Source organism: Somniosus microcephalus, chromosome 33, assembly GCF_052327205.1.
Source record: "Somniosus microcephalus isolate GS21.2 chromosome 33, FLI_Smic_1.0, whole genome shotgun sequence".
NCBI classification, from domain to species: Eukaryota; Metazoa; Chordata; class Chondrichthyes; order Squaliformes; family Somniosidae; genus Somniosus; species Somniosus microcephalus.
Genome location: NC_141019.1, coordinates 10,296,806 through 10,322,610, shown reverse-complemented (window position 1 = coordinate 10,322,610; position 25,805 = coordinate 10,296,806). Strand labels below are relative to the sequence as shown.

The window sequence follows — 25,805 nt, the reverse complement described above, 5'->3', positions numbered from 1 at the left end:
CTGGTGACCCCCGGGTGGCAGAGGTCATTGTGGAGGACCCGTAGTCTATCGATCTGCGCGCTGGCGCAGGTGCCACGCGATAGCGCATCCGGGGGTTCATTTAGCTTCCCGGGCCGGTACAAGATCTCGTAGTTGTAGGTGGAAAGTTCGATTCTCCACCTCAAGATCTTGTCATTTTTGATTTTGCCCCTCTGCTTGTTGTTAAACATAAAAGCAACTGAACGCTGGTCAGTGAGCAGGGTAAATCGTTTTCCGGCCAGGTAGTGCCTCCAATGACGCACAGCCTCCACAATCGCCTGGGCCTCCTTCTCAACAGCGGAGTGTCTGGTCTCCGGGCCTTGGAGGGTTCGTGAAAAGAAGGCCACGGGTCTCCCCGCCTGATTGAGGGTAGCGGCCAGGGCAAAGTCGGACGCGTCGCTTTCCACCTGGAAGGGGATGGATTCGTCCACTGCGTGCATGGTGGCTTTGGCAATGTCCTCCTTGATACGGTGGAAGGCTAAGCGGGCCTCTGCCGTCAAGGGAAAAGAGGTGGACTTGATCAGCGGACGGGCCTTGTCCGCATAGTAGGGGACCCACTGGGCGTAATAGGAGAAAAACCCTAGGCACCTCTTCAGGGCCTTGAGGCAGTGGGGCAGTGGAAGTTCCATAAGGGGACGCATCCGGTCGGGGTCGGGGCCGATGACTCCGTGTTCCACAACACAGCCAAGGATGGCGAGGCGGTTTGTGCGGAATATGCACTTCTCCTTGTTATATGTCAGGTTTAGGAGTTGGGCGGTGCGGAGGAATTTTTCGAGGTTTGCGTCATGGTCCTGCAAGTCACGGCCGCAGATGGTCACATTGTCCAGATATGGGAAAGTGGCCTGCAACGCATTTTGATCTACCATCCGGTCCATCTCCCTTTGGAAGATGGAGACCCCGTTGGTGACGCCAAAGGGAACCCTAAGGAAGTGATAGAGGCGGCCGTTTGCCTCAAAGGCAGTGTACTGGCGGTCCTCAGGGCGGATGGGGAGCTGGTGGTACGCTGATTTCAGGTCAATGGTCGAGAAGACGCGGTACTGCGCGATCTGGTTGACCATATCAGCTATACGGGGGAGTGGGTAGGCGTCCAGCAGGGTGTAGCGATTTATTGTCTGGCTGTAGTCGATGACCAGGCGCTGCTTCTCGCTGGTCTTAACGACCACAACCTGGGCTCGCCAGGGGCTGGTGCTGCCCTCAATAATCCCTTCTTTCAGGAGCCGCTCCACTTCGGTTTTAATGAAAACCCTGTCCCCGGCACTGTATCGCCTGCTCTTTGTGGCGATGGGCTTACAGTCGGGGGTGAGGTTAGCAAACAGTGGTGGGGGGGTGACTCTGAGTGTGGAGAGGTTGCACCTGGTGCGCGGCGGGCAATTTGGAAGCTGCTGGCTGCGGACTGTGAGTGGGGGTAGGGGTCCACCGTACGCCATCGTAACACTTTTAAGGTGGCACTGAAAATCTAACCCCAGCAGGACGGCAGCGCAGAGGTCAGGCAGGACCAGAAGTTTAAAATGATCGTACACGGTCCCGTCTACTACGAGTGTCACCACGCAGTAGCCGCCGATGTCCGCCGACTGGGACTCGGAGGCCATAGAAATCCGCTGTTGCGCAGGCAGGACTGGGAGAGAGCAACGCCGCACCGTGTCGGGGTGGATGAAGCTCTCCGTGCTCCCAGAGTCAAAAAGGCAGATTGTATCGTGACCATTTACCTTAATGTCCATTGTGGAACTGGCCAGTTGGTGCGGTCTCGCTTGGTCCAGTGTAACGGATGCCAGCGTAGGGGTCGGTGTGTCGCTGCGGGTATCAGATGAGGCGGTGTCGGGGGCCTGCTGCGTCCCGGCTGTCGTCCAAGATGGCGGCGTCCATGATCCCCATGTGGCTGGAGGCGTCCAAAATGGCTGCTGTACCGGTGATTCGCATACGGCCGGGGAGGTCCAAAATGGCGGCCCGCATGGCCCACACGCGGCGCTGCTGGGGTTCGGGGTGGCTTTGGCCCTGTAGACGCTAGCGTAGTGTCCCTTCTTCCCGCAGCCCGAGCAGATCGCGTTTTTCGCCGGGCAGCGCGCTCTGGGGTGTTTTGCCTGGCCACAGAAGTAGCATTTCTGGCCTTGGGGCACTGCTGTCTGGCCTTGGGACACTGCTGCGGTAGTTGGGCCGTTGTTGGGGTGTGGCTGGGGTGGCACGGCGCTATGAGGCGGTCCTACCGTGTCCCAGGCTGTCATTCCCCGCGGCGTCCACGGTGCAGAGGAGTAGGCATCCATGCCCTGGTAGGCTGCATCCAACGATAGTGCGAGTTCAGAGGCCTTGTTGAGGTCGAGGTTACTCTGCTCCAACAGTCGCTGTCGTGTGTAATTGGATCTGTGGCCCGCTACAAAAGCGTCCCGGATAAGTTCCTCTGTGTACACGGCGGCCTTTACATCCTTACAACCACAGGCCCGGCCAAGCACAGACAGTGCCTGAAGGTATTCCACGGTCGATTCCCCAGGTTGTTGTTTACGACTCCCCAGGAGGTGCCTGGCGTACACTTCGTTCACTGGGCGCGTGTACTGGTCCTTGAGGAGCTTGATAGCGTCCGCGTACGAGGTCGCGTCTTGGATGACCGAGTACACTCGGTGGTTCACTTTGGAGGTCAGGACATCCAGTTTGTCCCCGTCCGATTTGATTGCTTCGGAGGCGGTCAGGAATTTTTCGAAACACTTAAGCCAGTGAGTAAACTTGGTGGATGAGTCCGCCTCCCGATGATCTAAGTCCAGGCATGCTGGTGTGAGGATCTTCTCCATTATAAAAATGTTGTTAATAAAATTGATGCGCTATCAATTACTCATAAAAGACTGAGAGTTAGAAGAGTAACTAAAGGCTTTTATTAACAACAGAATGGAGGTCTGCCTCGAGTGGTCGACCGGTCCAGGATACCAAGGGCTGGGGAGCAGTCACCTTTATACTAGGACCTGTGGGAGGAGTCAGCCGAGGCATGTCCAGGCATGTACACAGTGGAATACAAACAGGACAAACAGGAATACAAACAGTGGTTTACCACACATATATACAGTATAGCACTTTTTACCACCTCACGCCATCCCAAAGCACTTTACAGCCAGTGAACTGTAGTCACTGTTATAATGTAGGAAACACAGTAACCTGATTTGCACACAGCAAGCTCCCCCATCCACCACCTTAAATATTCACTCCCTCCACCACCGGCGCACCGTGGCTGCAGTGTGTACCCTCTACAAGATACACTGCAGCAACTTGCCAAGGCTTCTTCGGCAGCAACTCCCAAACCCGCGACCTCTTCCACCGAGAAGGACAAGGGCAGCAGGCGCATGGGAACACCACCACCTCCAAGTCACACACCACCCTGACTCAGAAATATATCGCTGATCCTTCATCGTCACTGGGTCAAAATCCTGGAACTCCCTCCCTAACAGCACTGTGGGAGAACCTTCACCACACGGACTGCAGTGGTTCAAGAAGGTAGCTCACCACCACCCTCTCAAGGGCAACAAGGGATGGGCAATAAATGCGGGCCTTGCCAGCAAAGCCCACAACCCAGGAACGAATAAAAAAAAGTTTCCTTCATCATATTTAAAACAAATGACGCAAAATGAACTCTCATTACTGCATTAAAGAGTTTAAATAACAAAACAAAAAGATTTGAGAGTTCGGACATGATAAAGGAGTAAAAGCAGCTGTCCGAACTATCGGAAAGGTCCCATTTATCGTGGGTGAGGTACAAGGTCAAAGAGGCTCTTCACTGCAGCAAAACATCTGTTTATTCAGCATCATCGACAATTATTTTCACTGAGCTCATGTAGACGGCCTCTCCAAAAACCTTATGCTCGATCACTGAAATACAAAGGGTTCAAGTTCAGAATCTCCTGTCAAACTACACTACCTATCACACACAAAGAACTGAAAACCTTTCCCAGCACAGCCCGTTAAAGTGATTGCACAACCGACTGTACCACCCAGTCCCAGAGTGTGAAAGGACAGTGTGATAACCCACTGTACCATCCAGTCCCAGAGTGTGAAAGGACAGTGTGATAACCCACTGTACCATCCAGTCCCAGAGTGTGAAAGGACAGTGTGATAACCCACTGTACCCAGTCCCAGAGTGTGAAAGGACAGTGTGATAACCCACTGTACCATCCAGTCCCAGAGTGTGAAAGGACAGTGTGATAACCCACTGTACCATCCAGTCCCAGAGTGTGAAAGGACAGTGTGATAACCCACTGTACCCAGTCCCAGAGTGTGAAAGTAGTGTGATAACCCACTGTACCCAGTCCCAGAGTGATAACCCACTGTACCCAGTCCCAGAGTGTGAAAGGACAGTGTGATAACCCACTGTACCATCCAGTCCCAGAGTGTGAAAGGACAGTGTAATAACCCACTGTACCCAGTCCCAGAGTGTGAAAGGACAGTGTGATAACCCACTGTACCCAGTCCCAGTGTGTGAAAGGACAGTGTGATAACACACTGTACCCAGTCCCAGTGTGTGAAAGGACAGTGTGATAACCCACCGTACCCAGTCCCAGAGTGTGAAAGGACAGTGTGATAACCCAATGTAGCCGGTCCCAGAGTGTGAAAGGACAGTGTGATAACCCACTGTACCCAGTCCTAGAATGTGAAAGGACAGTGTGATAACCCACTGTACCCAGTCCCAGAGTGTGAAAGGACAGTGTGATAACCCACTGTACCCAGTCCCAGTGTGTGAAAGGACAGTGTGATAACCCACTGTACCACCCAGTCCCAGAGTGTGAAAGGACAGTGTGATAACCCACTGTACCCAGTCCCAGAGTGTGAAAGGACAGTGTGATAACCCACTGTACCCAGTCCCAGAGTGTGAAAGGACAGTGTGATAACCCACTGTACCACCCTGTCCCAGAGTGTGAAAGGACAGTGTGATAACCCACTGTACCCAGTCCCAGAGTGTGAAAGGACAGTGTGATAACCCACTGTACCCAGTCCCAGAGTGTGAAAGGACAGTGTGATAACCCACTGTACCCAGTCCCAGAGTGTGAAAGGACAGTGTGATAACCCACTGTACCCAGTCCCAGAGTGTGAAAGGACAGTGTGATAACCCACTGTACCCAGTCCCAGAGTGTGAAAGGACAGTGTGATAACCCACTGTACCCAGTCCCAGAGTGTGAAAGGACAGTGTGATAACCCACTGTACCACCCAGTCCCAGAGTGTGAAAGGATAGTGTGATAACCCACTGTACCCAGTCCCAGAGTGTGAAAGGTCAGTGTGAAAACCCACTGTACCCAGTCCCAGAGTGTGAAAGGTCAGTGTGATAACCCACTGTACCCAGTCCCAGAGTGTGAAAGGACAGTGTGATAACCCACTGTACCACCCAGTCCCAGAGTGTGAAAGGACAGTCCCACCCTCCGAAGAGCATCCCATACTTCGACCATGTGACATTAGCTCCATTTCCCACGTCAGCCATCCTGTGGCGTCTCTGAGTAAGATTCCCATCACTGGTACCACTCCACACACAGCATAACAAGGCTATATTGCTGCCAGATTTGCCCACTCGGACCTGGATCGAGACTGCCCAAACACCTTTCACCTGCCATCCTTACAGCTATCAGACCGAAAAAGACTTTCCGCTCTATTCACAAATAGGATATCAATGTCTGCTGATTCACCACCCAATTCTGGGTAGAGGTGGGGTGGGCGGGCAGAGTCGGCGAGTTCAACGTGGACGGTAATCATAGAAATTTACAGCACAGAATGAGGCCATTCGGCCCATCGTGTCCGTGCCGGCCGTCAGTGAGCTCTCCAGCCTAATCCCATTTTCCAGCTCTTGGTCCGGAGCCCTGTAGGTTACGGCACTTCAAGAGCATATCCAAGTACTTTTTAAATGTGATGAGGGTTTCTGCCTCGACCACCCTTTCAGGCAGTGAGTTCCAGACCCCCACCACCCTCTGGGTGAAAACATTTCTCCTCAAATTATCTCTAAAATTCTGACCAATTACTTTAAATCTGTGCCCCCTGGTTATTGACCTCTCTGCTAAGGGAAATAGATCCTTCCTATCCACTCTATCTAGGCCCCTCATAATTTTATACACCTCAATTAAATCTCCCCTCAACCTCCTCTGTTCCAAAGAAAACAACCCCAGCTTATCCAACCTTTCCTCATAGCTAAAATTCCCCAGCCCAGGCAACATCCTTGTAAATCTCCTCTGCACCCTCTCTAGTGCAATCACATCTTTCCTGTAATGTGGTGACCAGAACTGCACGCAGTACTCTAGCTGAGGCCTAACTAGTGTTTTATACAGTTCAAGCGTAACCTCCCTGCTCTTATATTCTATGCCTTGGCTAATAAAGGCAAGTATCCCGTGTGCCTTCTTAACCACCTTAGCTACCTAGTAATGATTGAATGATGTGAGAGGTTGGATTTTGCATCATTATTGCCATGGCAACATTGGACATAAGGGACTGGCAACCAGTCTGGTGGGCGGGAAGGGGTTTAAAATGTAAAGGTCCACCCTCTGGGAGTGTCGTTGATTGTGTTGTGGCGAGAAACCAAACTTTAAAATGCTAAAACTAATTGGTCCTCTTACATTGGTCAAATCTTGCTGGAGGGGAGGATCTCGCAGCGTTCACCGTTAGTTAGACTTTTTCCTGCACCCTTTAACTCAGATTGACATTGCATTCACGATTATCATGTGGTTAAATAGCGAATTACGCTCTTAATTACCAGCTCGAACTCGGCCACGAGTTTAACGGGCAATTAATGTGCAAATCCAGCAAGTTCTGGGAGATTGGCAACTCACGCCAGATCTCTTCATCCCCCTGAACGCGCTAGCCGATTTGGGCATTAGTAACAGCGTGCCTTGTAAACGCGTCCTGATTTTGCAGCAAGTTACCGCCCAGTATCAGAATATTGCCGACCCCGGGAAATTGACCAGTGTCCATTTCATACCGCCGGCGGCCGGGCCTGGTTTGTCCTCTCGCCGAGCCGGTGCGCCGCCTGTACTCACCGCCCTTCTCGCTCAGTAGCTTGTCGTCTGCGAGGTCGTGGATTGGCCCGGGGTGAGTCTCTGGTGACACCTCCTCGATGGAAACAGGGAGATCCTGTCCGTGCTCCTGAATCTCCTCCTGCACGGGTTTCTGGAGACCTGCCTCGACACTCTCTGTATGCTGCTGTGAGAGAACAGAGTGAGTTAGTGACCGAGACAACTTCACACCAATGAGAAGTCACTGAAATCACGGGATTATCTGTGGGGAATCCGTGCACGGAAATCGCCATGCACCGCACGAGTTTCCACACCTTGATATCAGCGGAGAGAAAGTCGTGCAGGATTCCCCCGCTCCCGAAATTCCACATGTGTGCTCCCAGCTCGGAGCTTCAGGCTGTGAAATCAACGCCAATAGCTTTTCAATAAACACAAAACCTGTGTGATATTTCAAATCAGTGCGTCCGAGTCTTGAACGCCGCTCCTATATCTAGAGAGGCTATTGTGGCCCTCTCCCTTTCAATCAATCAATGACCGTTTCCTTACACTACATGCTGGTGAGGCAACTCGGGTAGACCAATTCTAGATGTGGTTTTTAGCAGCGATCCTAGTGCTGTGTCAAACCTCCATGTTGCGGCGGGGGGACTCCTGGCCAACTCCGATCATAATATCATTAGGTTTAATCTTATTGGCGAAGCAAAGGCTGCAGATAATGGAATGCTGGTCCCAGATTTTAAGAGGGCTAAATTTACAAAAATAGCTGAAGATCTGGCAAACATTGATTGGGCAACCCTACTAGATAGACAATCGAGTACTCGGGGCCCCAAACACCCCTTCCAGGTGAAACAGCGATTTACTTGTACTTCTTGCAATCTAGTATACTGTATTCGCTGCTCACGATGCGGTCTCCTCTACATTGGGGAGACCAAACGCAGATTGGGTGACCGCTTTGCGGAACACCTCCGTTCAGTCCGTAAGGGTGACCCCGAGCTTCCGGTCGCCTGTCACTTTAATTCTCCGCTTCACTCCCGCTCTGACCTCTCCACCCTTGGCTGCTTACACTGCTCCAACGAAGCTCAGCGTAAGCTCGAGGAACAGCACCTCATCTTTCGATTAGGCACTTTACAGCCTTCTGGACTCAACATCGAGTTCAACAATTTCAGACAATAACCTCGGCCCCCATTTTTTCACATGGCAGCTGTTGATGATTCTGCCATCCCCATTTACACCTCCTCTAGTCCCATCTTTTGTTTCTTTACTTGTCCCATTACCATCTCCTTTTGTCTCGCACCATCATCCCTTTTGTCATTTAATCTCTCCTGCCTTCCACCCTATCACAGACCTTCCCTTCTGTTCTTCCCTTCTGTTCTTTCCTCCCCTCCCCTTTCCCTGCCCCTACACTTGCTTAAAGCCGGTTATATCTCTAACTTTTTCCAGTTTCTCCCTCCACAGATGCTGCCTGACCTGCTGAGCATTTCCAGCATTTTCTGTTTTTAATTGTGGATTTCCAGCATCCGCAGTATTTTGCTTTTGTACTGGAGGGTAAATGGGTCTGTTTCAAACCATTCTCAAACAGGATGAAGCCATGGATGTCCCAATGGTTAAAAGAAGGGCCCCTGGCAAAGCAAAACCATTCTGGCTCACAAGAAATGTGCAGAGGCAGATTTGATTGAAACAGGAGGCATTCCACACATTTAAGGCGTTTAACTCACAGGAGATCAGGGAAAAGGATCGCATGCAATTGAGGGAGACCAAAACATCCATAAGAGTAGCCAAGCAATCTCTGGAAAAGAAGACAGTGTGTAATTGTGACAGGAACAGCAAAGGCTTTTTTAGCAATGTCAGAGGTCAGAAGACCATTAAGGATGGTATAGGGCCACGAAAGGACACTGATTCAAACTGATTCTCAGGTTATGGCAGAGCTGCTGAATGACTATTTCACATCAGTCTCTACTCTTGTAGATGATGCTTATGTTACCGGTGAGAGGTGCTCAGTACTGAAAGCATTATCAATATTAAAATAGATAGTAATGCCATCTTGGATAGATTAGGAAATCTCAAAATTGATAGGACTCCAGGTCCGGATAATATCCATCCAAGGGTGATTAAAGAGATGGGACAGGAACTCTGTGAGCCCCTTGCCCGTATCTTCAATGGTTCAATAGAGTCGGGGGTTGTTCCCTTAGACTGGAAGCTAGCTCATGTAGTTCCTATTTTCAAGAAAGGGAATAAATCAGAGCCAGAGAACTACAGGCCTATCAGCCTGACATCCATTATTGGAAGATGCTCGAAGGGATCGAAACACCAAGCGATATCTAAATGTTATTGTAGGAGATGATTGCACAAGGAAGTGAAGACAGCTCAGGATTGAAAATCACACTGGGTGGTCGTGAATCGGCAGTCCATTTAACAGTGCACACTATTTTTTTTTCCGTTCAGTTCAATGGAAAAGAAAACTGAGCTGGGTGTAAAACGGATGCCTGATTCGCTCCCACCCAACGTGAATTTTACCCCCCCTTGTTTGATGCCAGATTACGATAAACATTGAGCTTCATACAAAAAACAAAAATGCATTACCTTTGAACAGGCTCCAAAATCTAAAAGACATAAAAAAAAAACTATGAGTAATACTATTAATATTTTAACAACAGTCACACATAACAAACTGCTGATAATCATGAACCAGGTATCATCATTCCTTTCAATTTATTCACAAAACATCACCATTCCCCGGATTGGTTGTTCGGCTGAGCCAATGTATTTGTGTCGTTAATGGCAGAGGCCCCTGCCAGCAGCACCCATCCATAAAACTGGCCCTAGTGAACGCACACGCCCCCTGGCATAGTCCCAGGACCAGCCACAGCACCACCCAGGTCCCAGCTTCAATCCCCCAATCTGTGCCATGCCAGCTGATCCCAGCAAAGGTGGCTCGGGGGATCTCTACAGGCTGTTGCTCTGAGCGGGTGACTAGGGCTGGAATTTTAACTTGGAGGTGGGTAGGGAGCATGGGGGAACCCAGGAGAACAGGTTTCCCTCAGGCCCTGCCGAATTTAACAACAGGGCCTGATTAACGTTTTCTTTCTTTGTTTCCCTCTAGAGAGGCTAGCTGGCTGTCGGATGGGTAGCAGAGAGAAGGGTGGGAGGGAGAGAGGGATCGGAGGCTGAGCGGGGGGTGATAGTTGGAAGGCCGGGATTGGAGGGGGCCAGAGATCGGGGTGGGGGTTAGGAAGGCCAGGAGAGGGTTGGAGATAGGAACTCTGGATCTAGCAGCTAAGTGGGAAGGCACTTACCTCCTGGATCCAGCAGTCCTCGCTTTGCTTTAGCTGTCAGGTTTCCCGAGACCCGAGAAACCCGGCCGGCCACAGTTAAATTTAAAAAGCTTCAAAATGAGCATGCAGCCTCATTATAATATTTAAAGTGCCAACCCACCTCCTGGGAGCCGGTTGGCTGCCCGCCCCCCGTCCCGCCTTGGGAGGTTGGGGTCGGGATTCCGATTTCAAAAACTTTAACCTCCCAACTGACCCAAATCCACCCATTCTTTGGGGTTAAAACTCCCCCTTAGGAGTCCGGAATGGAACACAGCAGAATAGGTCGATCTCCTGCCACCTGATAAAAATGGTGAGCTAGTCTGTGACACATTACCATCCACCTGCCTGTCTAGCATGGAGCCCTGGGTCAGTTAGAACTTCCTGCAGTTAAACATTGAGAAAAACAAAGACAGCCTTTTCAGCTCTCACTTGTAGCTATGTCCATTTCACTATGAATCCATTAACTGGCTGTCTGCTCGGGCTGAAGCCAGTGATGGAGGATCTGGACGACCTGCTCGACCCCACATCCAGTACATCATCAAGAGCACATTCTGCCACCTCCTCCAACAATAACTTCCCCCTCCCATCATCCCCACCGCTCCCCCCTAGCCTCCCCCTCCCTTCGCTCCCCCTCCCCATCCTCCCCCTCCCACCCAGCACTCCCCCTTCCATCCTCTCACCACTCCCCCCCCCACCGCTCCCCCCAACTGCTTGCCTTCCCATCCTCCCCACCACTCCCCCTCCCCATCCTAACCTCCCCCTCCCCACCGCTCCCCCTCCCCATCCTATCCTCCCCCTCGCTTCCTCTCCCCCCCTCCCACCGCTTCCGCCTCCCACTCCCCCTCTCAACGCTCCCCCCAAAACTTCCCCTCGCACCACTCCTACAGCCCTCCAACTCCTCCCCAAACTGATCCAGAATCTCTACTACACACCCAACATGCCCCCTCCACACCCTGCTCCATGGGCTCCCTTTTGCAGAGCGAATCGACTTCTTGAACCTTGTCCTGGTTTTCAAAAGCCTCCACAGCCCCTCTGCCCTACCTGAGCGATCTTCTCCCATGTTCCAGGCCACACCCTCACTCCCTCTGAATCTTTGCTGTTTCTACACTTTACTGCCAGTCACAACAGTCCTGCTTTCTGCAATTCTCTCTCAGAATGAGACCAGCTCTCTCCCTAGCTCTTTAACTGTGACTTTGACCCCAACAATCCCGCCATAGCAGCACGACATGTAAGCAATCAGAGTACGCAAAATGTGCTTCACAATCTGTTGGAGTTTCATAGATACCTGAGCGGAACCAATTGAATATGTATTCTCTCCTTGAGAACATTACGATGACCAAGATGATGGTTAGAAAAAGAACGAAGATTGATAAAATGATAACTGTAGTGTTAGCAGAGCATGGCATGTCTGCAGGGGAACTCCCAGGTGTGTGCCCAGTCTGGCCATTCTCATCACCACTGTGGAAGCAAGATGTAATTTGAGAAATATAAATTTAATATTTGAACAAATTCATCAAAGGAATAGCGGCTACAAGTGTTGCTGTCTAGGAATAACGTGGGTTGAAATTGAACTGTGCAATCTTAGTAATGAACTGTTCAATGCATTTCGATCAATTGTTTCTTTGTTATTTTAATGACCCCACTGAGCCAATTTATCAGAAGTTGGGATGGTCACCTGACACACAGAAGCTCGATGCAATCCACAAAACTGCAGATCCATGTAATATCACTGACTTCTAGATATGGGACAGGGTTTTGTACCATCCAAGCAATTTCACACAGACACATTATCAGATTGATCATGAATATTACCCAGTGTCTCTTCAACGGCATCAGTTAATTTGTGAATTTAGTGCTCATCAAAGTGAAGGATGTTAACAGGGTTAGACACAGAGTAAAGCTCCCTCTACACTGTCCCATCAAACACTCCCAGGGCAGGTACAGCATGGGTTAGATACAGAGTAAAGCTCCCTCTACACTGCCCCATCAAACACTCCCAGGGCAGGTACAGCACGGGTTAGATACAGAGTAAAGCTCCCTCTACACTGTCCCATCAAACACACCCAGGGCTGGTACAGCACGGCTTAGATACAGAGTAAAGCTCCCTCAACACTGTCTCATCAAACACTCCCAGGGCAGGTACACCACGGGTTAGATACAGAGTAAAGCTCCCTCTACACTGTCCCATCAAACACTCCCAGGACAGGTACAGCACGGGGTTAGATACAGAGTAAAGCTCCCTCCACACTGTCCCATCAAACACTCCCAGGGCAGGTACAGCACGGGTTAGATACAGAGTAAAGCTCCCTCTACACTGTCCCATCAAACACTCTCAGGGCAGGTACAGCACGGGTTAGATACATATTAAAGCTCCCTTTACACTGTCTCATCAAACACTCCCAGGGCAGGTACAGCACGGGGTTAGATACAGAGTAAAGCTCCCTCTACACTGTCCCATCACACACTCCCAGGGCAGGTACAGCACGGGTTAGATACAGAGTAAAGCTCCCTCTACACTGTCCCATCAAACACTCCCAGGGCAGGTACAGCACGGGTTAGATACAGAGTAAAGCTCCCTCTACACTGTCCCCATCAAACACTCCCAGGGCAGGTACAGCACGGGTTAGATACAGAGTGCAGCTCCCTCTACACTGTCCCATCAAACACTCCCAGGGCAGGTACAGCACGGGTTAGATACAGAGTAAAACTCCCTCTACACTGTCCCATCAAACACTCCCAAGGCAGGTACAGCACAGGTTAGATACAGAGTAAAGCTCCCTCGACACTGTCCCATCAAACACTCCCAGGGCAGGTACAGCACAGGTTAGATACAGAGTAAAGCTCCCTCTACACTGTCCCATCAGACACTCCCAAGGCAGGTACAGCACAGGTTAGATACAGAGTAAAGCTCCCTCTACACTGTCCCATCAAACACTCCCAGGGCAGGTGCAGCACAGGTTAGATATAGAGTAAAGCTCCCTCTACACTGTCCCATCAAACACTCCAAGGGCAGGTACAGCACGGGTTAGATACAGAGTAAAGCTCCCTCTACACTGTTCCATCAAACACTCCCAGGGCAGGTACAGCACGGGTTAGATACAGAGTAAAGCTCCCGCTACACTCTCCCATCAAACACTCTCAGGGCAGGTACAGCACGGGTTAGATACAGAGTAAAGCGCCCTCTACACTGTCCCATCAAACACTCCCAGGGCAGGTACAGCACGGGTTAGATACAGAGTAAAGCTCCCTCTACACTGTTCCATCAAACACTCCCAGGGCAGGTACAGCACGGGTTAGATACAGAGTAAAGCTCCCTCTACACTGTCCCATCAAACACTCCCAGGGCAGGTACAGCACGGGTTAGATACAGAGTAAAGCTCCCTCTACACTGTCCCATCACACACTCCCAGGGCAGGTACAGCACGGGTTAGATACAGAGTAAAGCTCCCTCTACACTGACCCATCAAACACTCCCAGGGCAGGTACAGCACGGGTTAGATATAGAGTAAAGCTCCTGTGGTGTATGTAACCTGTTCCACCTTAAGAGAACTACTTTAAGAGATGTACTACTTTCTCTTGGCTGCTGTATACTGTAATACCGGTGGTGACCACACCGGTATATAAGTGTTTTGTAAGGATTTGCTGGGCAGTTCAGCCCTGACCTCCGAATAGTAAAGACCTGTTAAAAGTTATTCTTGTTGTCTGTGTCCAGTGATTGATCCTAAACATAACTGGGACACACAGGCTCAACAGTGGCGACGAGTCCGATCTTACCCTGCGCCAATTTTACATCCAAGGCAGCTTCGTCCTCAAAACGGGCGTCGAGAAGAGGCATCCGCCCTCATCATCCTGCTGAGCACCATCGCACGGGAGGCATCGAGAACCCAGGTTAAAAATAAAAATAATTCTGACCACGAAGCCCTCCATCAGCGACAGGCAGTGATCATCCCTTCTACCACGGTGGTGGGTAAGCCGATCAGCGACACGAGCAGAAAGTCGGCCGCGTTGACTGTGGAGTAGGGGAGGGAAAACGGAGGAATAAGGGCGGAGAGCTCGACCACGGCCGGTAGAAAGGGCCAGGCTGCAATCGAGGCCGAGAGGCGCAGCGACTGGGGCAACTTAAGGCTCGAGAGCCGCGGAGAACTCAAACGCAGCCGGTGTACAGGACCGGGCTGCAAGCAGGGCTGCGAGGCAAAGCAGCGTCAGGGAGTGAGAACCGCTGGGAAGGCGAGAACGGCAGCAGCAAGGCAATCGCCATTGCAGCCAGCGGGGGAAGAAGGCAAACGCGGGAATCCGCCATTGTAGTCGGCGGGGGAAGAAGACGAGCGCGGGAAGCCGCCATTTTAGTAGGCGGGGGAAGAAGACAAGCGCGGGAAGCCGCCATTTTGAGAAAAAGAAAAATTTAAAAACTTGCAAGGATGCCTAAACATGGGAGCATTAATACCTTTGATAGTGATATCGAAGATTGGACCACGTATGTAGAACGCATGGAAGTTTATTGTAAAGCAAATAAGGTACCAGATGATGAGAAAGCACTAACCTTATTAAGCTCAATGGGTGCGAAGACATACGGGCTATTGAAGCACCTTCTATCACCAAATAAACCGACGGATCAGACTTTCGCGAATATTGTTACTGTCCTGAAAAATCATTTAAACCCCACGCCGCTGATGATAGCGGAACGATTTAAATTTGACAGGAGAACGCAGTTGAAAGACGAAAGCAACGCTGAATTTTTAATTGAACTACGTAAGCTATCGAAGTACTGTCAGTTTGGAACAGGACTAGCAGATGCGCTGAGAGATAAATTTGTGTGTGGATTGTTAAAAGAAGGAACACAAAAGCGACTGCTTGAGGAGAATGATCTTACGCTTGATAAAGCGGTCACTATTGCAGCATCGCAAGAAGCCGCAGCGAGAGGCACTGCGGAAATGCAGCTACGGTCACCGGAACTCTGCACCAATCAAATGGTCTTGAGTACAGTAAAATGTTATCGTTGTGGAAAGACAACGCACGATCAGAACCAGTGCTGGTTCAAAAATCAGGATTGCAGAAAATGTGGCAGGCTTGGTCACATAGCTAAAGTATGCCGGTCAGGAAAGAAGACCAGCAACAAAAAGTCACCGCAGGAAAAGTACAGAAAGGTACACAAGGTGACAGAGAACAGTTCGAACAAACAGAAGTCAGATTCAGACTCCAGCAGTAATGAACTGGGTAGTCTAAGAGTACACAATGTTGGTAAGGAAGCAGACCTCCAAACAATTTGGGTCACACTTCAGATAGCAGGAGTCCAAGTGAAGATGGAATTGGACACTGGATCGGCATTGAACACTGGATCGGCATTGACGGTCATGAATAAGAAAGATTACAAAAGGTTATTCCCACATATTCCCCTACGGGATACGGAGATTGTATTGAAAACATACACGGGGCAAAGAGTATACCCCATCGGGAAGATAAAGGTAAAGGTGGTCCACAAGGGCAAAGAAAGCCGAGGAATGGACTTATATGTGCTACCTGAGGGAGGTCCACCACTACTGGGACGGGAGTGGATTAGGAAAATAAATATGGACTGGCATTCCTTAAAAGCACTAACGGTAGATTCCGGTACAAAAGATGTCAAACCTAAACGATTTTCCAGAATATTGGACGATGCTAAAGAGGTGTTCCAACAGGGACTGGGAACACTGAGAGGAATTACGGCAAACATCAAGGTTGAAGAACATGCAAACCCGAAATTTTTCAAAGCCAGACCGGTACCTTATGCAATACGACCTGCTGTGGAAGCTGAGCTGGAAGGGCTAGAACGTTCAGGAGTACTGTCTAAGGTAGACTGGAGTGAGTGGGCCACGCCCATTGTCCCCGTCATGAAGCGTTCATCGAGCAACAAGCCGGGGGAACCGGGGAAGGTTCGCATCTGTGGAGATTTCAAGATCACTGTTAATCCGGTGCTTCACACGGTGCAGTATCCACTTCCGCGGATTGAGGATATCTTCGCTTCGTTGTCTGGCGGGAAACACTTCACCAAGATAGACCTGGCGCAGGCGTACTTACAGATGGAAGTTGAGGAAGAGTCACGCCAGTATCTCACGATCAACACGCATAGAGGCTTGTACCGGTATAATAGACTGGTTTTTGGAGTGGCATCGGCTCCAGCAATTTGGCAGAGGGCCATGGAGCAGGTATTACAGGGAATTCCAGGTACACAATGTTACCTGGACGATATTCTGATTACAGGAGATGATGACGAGGAACACCTTGCAAACTTGGAACTGGTGCTCACCAGATTGAAAGAATATGGTCTTCGAGTTAATCGCCAGAAATGTGAATTCTTTCAGAAGCGGATCTCGTACTGTGGTCATGTCATTGACCAGGAGGGGCTTCATAAGTCTCCTGATAAGATCGAAGCTGTTGTGAAGGCTCCCGCTCCGGATAATGTATCCCAATTGAGGTCGTTTCTAGGGTTGATTAACTATTACCATAAGTTTCTGCCAAATTTATCCACGGTGCTGCACCCGCTGAACGCTCTTTTGCAGAAGGGAGTACCATGGAAATGGAGCGAGGACTGTAAGAGGGCCTTTCGCGAAAGCAAGGCATTGATCACCTCAGAGGAAGTGTTGGCTCACTTCAACCCAACGCTGCCTATTCGTTTGGCTTGTGATGCTTCTCCATATGGTATTGGGGCAGTACTCTCACACAAGTTGCCAAATGGCCAGGAGAGGCCAGTTGCGTTCGCATCCAGATCATTGACCTCCGCTGAGCGCAACTATGCTCAGATAGATAGGGAGGCTCTCAGCCTTGTGTGGGGAGTAAAGAAGTTTAATCATTACCTGCAGGGCCAAAAGTTTACGCTTCTGACAGACCACCAGCCGTTGGTATCCATTTTTAACCCTAAGAAGGGTGTTTCGGTGATGACAGCACAGAGACTCCAGAGATGGTCCCTTTTCCTAGGGGCACATCAATATCAGATAGAATTCAAAGGTACAAAGCAGCATGGTAATGCTGATGGGCTGTCGCGCCTGCCACTACCTACAGAGGAGGAGGCACCGACGGTTGACCCTGTTGAGTTATTTCACTCGACCATCATCGAATGTTTACCAGTCACCAATGCAAGTATTGAAAGAGAAACCAGGAACGACCCGACACTGTCCAGAGTCTACGAAGTGACAGTGAAGGGATGGCCAGCACATGGTGATCCACTGTTACCGGCATTCTCAGCAAGACGAGAACAGCTGTCCGTCTGTCAAGGAACATTGATGTATGGAACAAGGGTGATTATTCCTCCTAAGTTAAGAGAGAGAGTTCTAAAGGAACTGCATGAAGGTCATCTGGGGGGAGTCAAGATGAAAAGCCTTGCTAGGGCTTATGTGTGGTGGCCGGGTATCGACCAACAGATAGAGGAGCTGACGAAAAGCTGCTCAGGGTGCCAAAAAGTGCAAAATGCACCTCCGATTGCACCGCTGCATCCATGGGAATGGCCTTCAACCCCATGGCAACGTGTACATATTGACTTTGCTGGTCCTTTCATGGACTCCATGTTTTTAATTGCGGTGGACGCACATTCTAAATGGCCAGAAGTGATTAAGATGACTACCACTACCTCGGAAAAGACGATCGCGGTGTTAAGAACGATATTTGCAAGAAATGGATTGCCAGAACAAATATGTTCAGACAACGGACCGCAGTTCGTGTCAGAAGAATTCCAGAGATTCATGAAGAAGAATGGGGTGAAACATTATACCTCTGCCCCATATCATCCGGCTACAAACGGGTTGGCTGAGAGATTTGTACAAATGTTCAAAAAAGCGATAAAGGCCATGAGCGAAGATCAGATTCCACTACAACACAAGGTGGACAAATTCCTACTGGCATATCGAAACGTCACCCATGCAGTGACAAACCAAAGTCCTGCCATGATGTTCTATAACAGGAGGTTGCGGTCCAGGTTGGACTTGTTAAAACCAAATGTGCGGAGGGAAGTTGAAAACAAACAGTTCCAGCATATAAATAACAAGACCACTCGGAGTTTCGAAATAGGACAACCAGTGTTAGCCCGGGATTATAAAAACGAGAAATGGCAATCTGGAACAATTCGGGCCAGACAAGGACCCCTGATGTACACAGTAGATGTTGGTGAAAATGTAATACGGCGTCATGCTGACCAACTGGTAGAATCGAAAACAAGGGTCGAACCCATGGTTACGGCAGAGACAACCGTGGAAGAAGTTAGTGAATCTGAAGCATCTACCTCAGAAGTGAATGTACCTGATGATGATGTCCAATCCATAAGAGACCAACTAGATGAGTCACCCCAGCAACGAGAATCAGAGACCCCTGAAAGGCGTTATCCAACTCGAATCAGGAGGCCTCCTCAGAGACTGAATCTTTGAACTGTTTTGCATGAAGTTGTATATATATTATGTATGTTAAATGGGGATATAACTGTTAAGCTAAAAAGGGAGGATTGTGGTGTATGTAACCTGTTCCACCTTAAGAGAACTATTTTAAGAGATGTACTACTTTCTCTTGGCTGCTGTATACTGTAATACCGGTGGTGACCACACCGGTATATAAGTGTTGTGTAAGGATCTGCTGGGCAGTTCAGCCCTGACCTCCGAAGAGTAAAGACCTGTTAAAAGTTATTCTTGTTGTCTGTGTCCAGTGATTGATCCTAAACATAACTGGGATACACAGACTCAACAGCTCCCTCTACACTGACCCATCAAACACTCCCAGGGCAGGTACAGCACGGGTTAGATACAGAGTAAAGCTCCCTCTACACTGTCCCATCAAACATTCCCAGGGCAGGTACAGCACGGGTTAGATACAGAGTAAAGCTCCCTCTACACTGTCCCATCAAACACTCCCAGGGCAGGTAGAGCACAGGTTAGATACAGAGTAAAGCTCCCTCTACACTGTCCCATCAAACACTCCCAGGGCAGGTAGAGCATGGGTTAGATACAGAGTAAAGCACCCTCTACACTGTCCCATCAAACACTCCCAAGGCAGGTACAGCACGGGTTAGATACAGAGTAAAGCTCCCTCTACACTGTCCCATCAAACACTCCCAGGGCAGGATCAGCACGGGTTAGATACAGAGTAAAGCACCCTCTGTGATAAAAATGATAACATCCGGGAAGTTATGTCATCACTTCCTGTGAACTATGAACTGTGTACATACCTCACTTCCTGTCATATGTCACTTCCTGTTGGACTGGTATAAATACTGGTCTGTTCAGTATTGTAAGAGGCTTCTACCAGAGGCATGGTAAAGACCTCTCTTGTGTATATAGTGTGTTTATAAGTTACTTAAAGCTTACTTTAAAGTTACTTGATGGTAAGTCTCCTTTTTCTTACATCAATTTAAGTAACTTAGTATTTACACTGACAAATACTAGACCTTCAGACAAACTCGGAAGTTAAGGATCCAGGGAACCACCCATCATGGAGAAAATCCTTAGACCTATTCGTCTGGACTTGGACCCGAATACACCAGCAGCTGGCAGGGTATGGAAGCATTGGTATCGTACTTTTGAGAATTTTCTGGATGAATGTAAAGCGGATGCTCCTGCTAAATTGAAGATACTTGTCAATTATGTGACCCCAAAAGTGTTCGAATATGTTGATGACTGGGATAGTTACGAAGAGGTGATTCGGGCACTTAAGAAACTGTATGCGAAGACCCCAAATGAGGTCTATGCTAGACATCTACTGGCCACAGCCCGACAAGGGCCAGGGGAATCAATTGACGAATTCCTGCAAGAACTTCGCAGGCTCAGCGTAGATTGTAACTTTCAGGCAGCCTCAGCTGAGCTGTACCGCCAAGAAATGATTCGTGATGCTTTCATCTGCGGGATTGCCTCTCCATTTATACGCCAGCGTCTACTAGAAAGTAAAACACTTGAGCTACAAAAAGCTTTTGACCTAGCTTGTTCACTGGATTTGGCAAAGAGAAATGCAGACCTCTATCAGCTGCCCAGATCTCGATCTGCTGCTGTAGCTGCAACCAGACAATTCAAGCGGTCTCAGGTGAACCCTATCATGGGGGAATCTAATTCTGATAATTCTGATGAAGAAGAGGAGGACGACCCCACTTTAGCAGCCTCTTGGCAATCTAGGAAGGAATGCTTCTTTTGTGGAGATGCTTTTCACCCTAGGAAAACCTGCCCTGCTCGCAATGCAATCTGCAGTTATTGCGGGAAAAAAGGACACTTTGCTAAAGTTTGCCTATCAAGGGCCTCTACGAGGGCCAATCCAGCTAAGGCCTACCGAACTGCCCCAATTAGGGCCTATCAAGATGCTCCAGCTAGGACCTATCAAGCTTCCTCTCGAGCTCTCTCCCGAAGAAGCACACCGAGAGTTTTAGCCACTCTCTGTGCAACGACACCAATTACAGCTGCTTGCCCACAGAACCTGTCTCAGGCAGCCACAAAAATTTCAATTAAAGGGCATACCTTAGATGCCTTAATTGACTCAGGAAGTACTGACAGTTTCATTAAGGAACAGATTGTTGCGAAATTGAAACTACATGTCTTCCCATCGGACCAGGCAATTGCGATGGCCCAGTCATCACTTAATACCAGAATCTCCGGCTTTTGTGTTGTTGATATGACACTTCATGGTCGTATGTATCCCTCCACCCGACTTTCGGTGCTCAAAGACTTATGTAGTGATCTCCTCTTAGGGCTGGACTTCCAAAAACAGCATAAGAAACTCACCATTGAGTTTGGTGGATCCAAACCCGGACTTACTATTTCTAATATACCATCTAAATTACCATTTTGTGCATTATCAGCAGCTTCACTTGATGAACCCTCATTATTTGCCAGTATTCCGCCTCAATGCCAACCGATAATAACGAAATCGCGGCGCTTTAATCAGGAAGACCAATCTTTTATTGCGGCTGAAATCTCTCGACTTCTAGCAGAGGATATCATTGAACCATGTTCGTCGCCCTGGCGGGCTCAAGTCGTCATTGTCAAGAACCCTCTAAAACCTCACAAACAGCGACTATGCATCGATTATTCGCAAACCATCAATCAATATACCGACTTGGACGCCTACCCATTGCCACGCATTGATGATATGGTTAATAAACTGGCCGAATACAAAGTGTTCTCAACTTACGATTTAAAAAGTGCCTATCATCAGTTACCCTTGAAGGTCTCAGATAAGCAGTACACAGCCTTTGAGGCTAATGGACGGCTGTACCAATTTCGTCGCCTCCCATTCGGGGTTACTAATGGAGTGGCTGTCTTTCAACGGGCAATGGATGGCCTGGTTAAGCAGGAAAACCTAAGGGACACTTTTCCCTATCTTGATAACATTACCATTGCAGGTCACGATCAACAGGAACACGACTCCAACCTCCAAAAATTTCGGGATGCCCTCCATCGCCGTAGTTTGACCCTGAATGAATCCAAATCTGTTGAGTCGCAACCGACCATCAACATCCTTGGCTACTGCGTAGGCAATGGTATCATTAAGCCAGACCCAGAAAGACTTCGCCCGCTCCAAGAGCTCCCGTCACCTAAGAATCCGGCTTCTTTACGTCGGGCTCTCGGTCTGTTTGCATACTACGCTAAATGGATTCCTCATTTTTCGGACGAAATCCAACCCTTGCTGCATGCTAGATCATTTCCACTGGGAACAGCGGCTGTTGCAGCCTTTAACCTTCTCAAAAAACAGTTGGAGAAAGCGGCTCTTCACTCCATTGATGAGAATCTCCCTTTCGTGGTTGAATGTGATGCCTCGGAGGTGGCGATCTCGGCTACTCTGAATCAGGAAGGTCGTCCTGTAGCATTTATGTCCAGGACCTTACAAGGTGCCGAGCTACATTATCCTCCGGTTGAGAAAGAAGCCACAGCCATCATAGAGGCAGTACGGAAGTGGAACCATTTTCTAGCTCGCCAGCACTTTACATTGATCACGGACCAACGATCAGTCGCCTTCATGCTCGATAATCGAAAACGAACCAAAATTAAGAATAATAAAATACAACTTTGGAGGATGGAACTGGCCTCTTTTGGTTATACCATTCTCTATCGGCCTGGCAAGGAGAATGTGGCCCCGGACACCCTCACACGGGCATTCTGCTCCACTATGTCATCCTCCACTCTCATGGATGTCCACAATGGTTTGTGTCATCCTGGCGTTACGCGCATGCTACATTTCGTACGATCACGGAATCTCCCTTTTTCCACTGGAGATGTAAAGAAAATATGCTCAGAATGCCGGCTTTGTGCGGAATTAAAACCTCAGTTCTTCCGCCCCTCAGATGGTATACTCATACATGCAACCCAACCGATGCAACGACTTAGCATCGATTTTAAGGGCCCAGTGCCCTCTTCAACTCGGAACACATATTTGCTCACCATGATCGACGAATATTCACGTTTTCCGTTTGCCTTCCCCTGCTCCAATATGCTGGCGTCCACAGTAATCTGCTGCCTTGAGCAGGTATTTTCTCTCTGTGGCATGCCGGCTTATATTCACTCAGATCGGGGTCCATCCTTTATGTCAAGGGAACTCAAGGACTACCTCTCAGAACGGGGAATTGCTACAAGCAAAACAACACCATACCATCCCATCGGAAATGGGCAGGTAGAGAGGTATAACGGTATCATCTGGAATTCCGTACGTCTCGCTTTAAGATCTCGGGGCCTACCAGACCAGCAATGGGAAACAGTGCTTCCGGATGCATTGCACTCTATACGGTCCCTGCTTTCTACAGCCACAAATACTACACCTCATGAGCGGTTCTTTGGATTCCAGCGTCGCTCATCTCATGGGACATCACTCCCGTCATGGCTAACTACTCCTGGACCTGTATTACTCCGAAGATACGTTCGGACGTCTAAAAATGACCCTCTTGTAGACGAGGTCGAACTAACCGATGCCAACCCCACCTATGCAAACATACGATATTCCGACGGCCGAGAATCTACCGTATCATTACGGGATCTGGCTCCCTGCCCACCAGGACCAAGTGGGACATCGGGTGATGGCATTTCACCAGGAAACTCTTGGGACCTATCGGGTACCCCTCTCCAGGATCCTGATCGGACACCAACTAGCTTGGTGCCGGTAGAACCCCGTGCTCAAGGTTGCGACCCTCCCAGTACCGCGCATGAAAGTACTGATCCGCCACAGACCAGCTCTGCACCTCCCTCTGAACAGAGGCAGTCCGACTTTGAACCTATTGGGGCTCGTACTCGAAGCCATGATCTCCCCGACCCTTCACAGGGCAATCCAGGCCACACAGACTCTGACCAATGGCCAACCGCATGTAAGCGGACCAGCGACCCTCTACGACGGGAATCCAAACGGGTGCGACTCTTCCTTGTTCGGCGGCTGCGGACCAAAAGGTAGACCACAGCCTCCTAATCCTGCAGGAGGGAAGAATGTGATAAAAATGATAACATCCGGGAAGTTATGTCATCACTTCCTGTGAACTATGAACGATGAACTGTGTACATACCTCACTTCCTGTCATGTCACTTCCTGTTGGACTGGTATAAATACTGGTCTGTTCAGTATTGTAAGAGGCTTCTACCAGAGGCATGGTAAAGACCTCTCTTGTGTATATAGTGTGTTTATAAGTTACTTAAAGCTTACTTTAAAGTTACTTGATGGTAAGTCTCCTTTTTCTTACATCACCCTCTACACTGTCCCATCAAACACTCCCATGGCAGGGACAGCACGGGTAAGATACAGAGTAAAGCTCCCTCTACACTGTCCCATCAAACACTCCCAGGGCAGGTACAGCACGGCTTAGATACAGAGTAAAGCTCCCTCTACACTGCCCCATCAAACACTCCCAGGGCAGGTACAGCACGGGTTAGATACAGAGTAAAGCTCCCTCTACACTGTCCCATCAAACACTCCCAGGGCAGGTACAGCACAGGTTAGATACAGAGTAAAGCTCCCTCCACACTGTCCCATCAAACACTCCCAAGGCAGGTACAGCACAGGTTAGATACAGAGTAAAGCTCCCTCTACACTGTCCCATCAAACACTCCCAAGGCAGGTACAGCACAGGTTAGATACAGAGTAAAGCTCCCTCTACACTGTCCCATCAAACATTCCCAGGGCAGGTGCAGCACAGGTTAGATATAGAGTAAAGCTCCCTCTACACTGTCCCATCAAACACTCCCAGGGCAGGTACAGCACGGGTTAGATACAGAGTAAAGCACCCTCTACACTGTCCCATCAAACACTCCCATGGCAGGTACAGCACGGGTTAGATACAGAGCGAAGCTCCCTCTACACAATCCCATCAAACACTCCCAGGGCAGGTGTAGCACAGGTTAGATACACAATAAAGCTCCCTCTACACTGTCCCATCAAACACTCCAGGGGCAGGTACAGCACGGGTTAGATACAGAGTAAAGCTCCCTCTACACTGTCCCATCAAACACTCCCAGGGCAGGTAGAGCATGGGTTAGATACAGAGTAAAGCACCCTCTACACTGTCCCATCAAACACTCCCAAGGCAGGTACAGCACGGGTTAGATACAGAGTAAAGCACCCTCTACACTGTCCCATCAAACACTCCCAGGGCAGGTAGAGCACAGGTTAGATACAGAGTAAAGCTCCCTCTACACTGTCCCATCAAACACTCCCAGGGCAGGTACAGCATGTGTTAGATACAGAGTAAAGCTCCCTCTACACTGTCCCATCAAACACTCCCAGGGCAGGTACAGCACGGGTTAGATACAGAGTAAAGCTCCCTCTACACTGTCCCATCAAACACTCCCAGGGCAGGTACAGCATGTGTTAGATACAGAGTAAAGCTCCCTCTACACTGTCCCATCAAACACTCCCAGGGCAGGTACAGCACGGGTTAGATACAGAGTAAAGCTCCCTCTACACTGTCCCATCAAACACTCCCAGGGCAGGTACAGCACGGGTTAGTTACAGAGTAAAGCTCCCTCGACACTGTCCCATTAAACACTCCCAGGGCAGGTCCAGCATGGGTTAGATACAGAGTAAAGCTCCCTCTGCACTGTCCCATCAACCACTCCCAGGGCAGGTGCAGCACGGGTTAGATAGAGTAAAGCTCCCTCTACACAATCCCATCAAACACTCCCAGGGCAGGTGTAGCACAGGTTAGATACACAATAAAGCTCCCTCGACACTGTCCCATCAAACACTCCCAGGGCAGGTACAGCACGGGTTAGATACAGAGTAAAGCTCCCTCTACACTGTCCCATCAAACACTCCCAGGGCAGGTGCAGCACAGGTTAGATACAGAGTAAAGCTCCCTCTACACTGTCCCATCAAACACTCCCAGGGCAGGATCAGCACGGGTTAGATACAGAGTAAAGCACCCTCTACACTGTCCCATCAAACACTCCCATGGCAGGTGCAGCACGGGTTAGATACAGAGTAAAGCTCCCTCTACACTGTCCCATCAAACACTCCCAGGGCAGGTACAGCACGGCTTAGATACAGAGTAAAGCTCCCTCTACACTGCCCCATCAAACACTCCCAGGGCAGGTACAGCACGGGTTAGAT

At 49.5% G+C, this 25,805-nt stretch overlaps 1 protein-coding gene across 3 annotated transcripts in view; it reads right to left on the bottom strand.

The window, feature by feature from the left end:
* Positions 1-2,853: 2,853 nt before the first annotated feature.
* LOC147096959 (uncharacterized) overlaps positions 2,854-25,805 on the bottom strand; it is a 56,058-nt gene continuing 33,106 nt past the window's right edge. The window contains exons 6-9 of one of the 3 annotated variants that reach the window (XM_085972650.1): positions 11,572-11,744; positions 9,556-9,575; positions 7,003-7,165; positions 2,854-3,861 (exon numbers count right to left, since the gene is read on the bottom strand). In XM_085972650.1, coding sequence (XP_085828776.1) covers positions 3,788-3,861; positions 7,003-7,165; positions 9,556-9,575; positions 11,572-11,744 — 430 coding nt within the window. In that variant the 3' untranslated portion in view covers positions 2,854-3,787. Of the gene's footprint in view, positions 3,862-7,002; positions 8,762-9,555; positions 9,576-11,571; positions 11,745-25,805 lie in introns of those variants that run through there. The other 2 variants (XM_085972651.1, XM_085972652.1) reach the window with 2 other exon arrangements.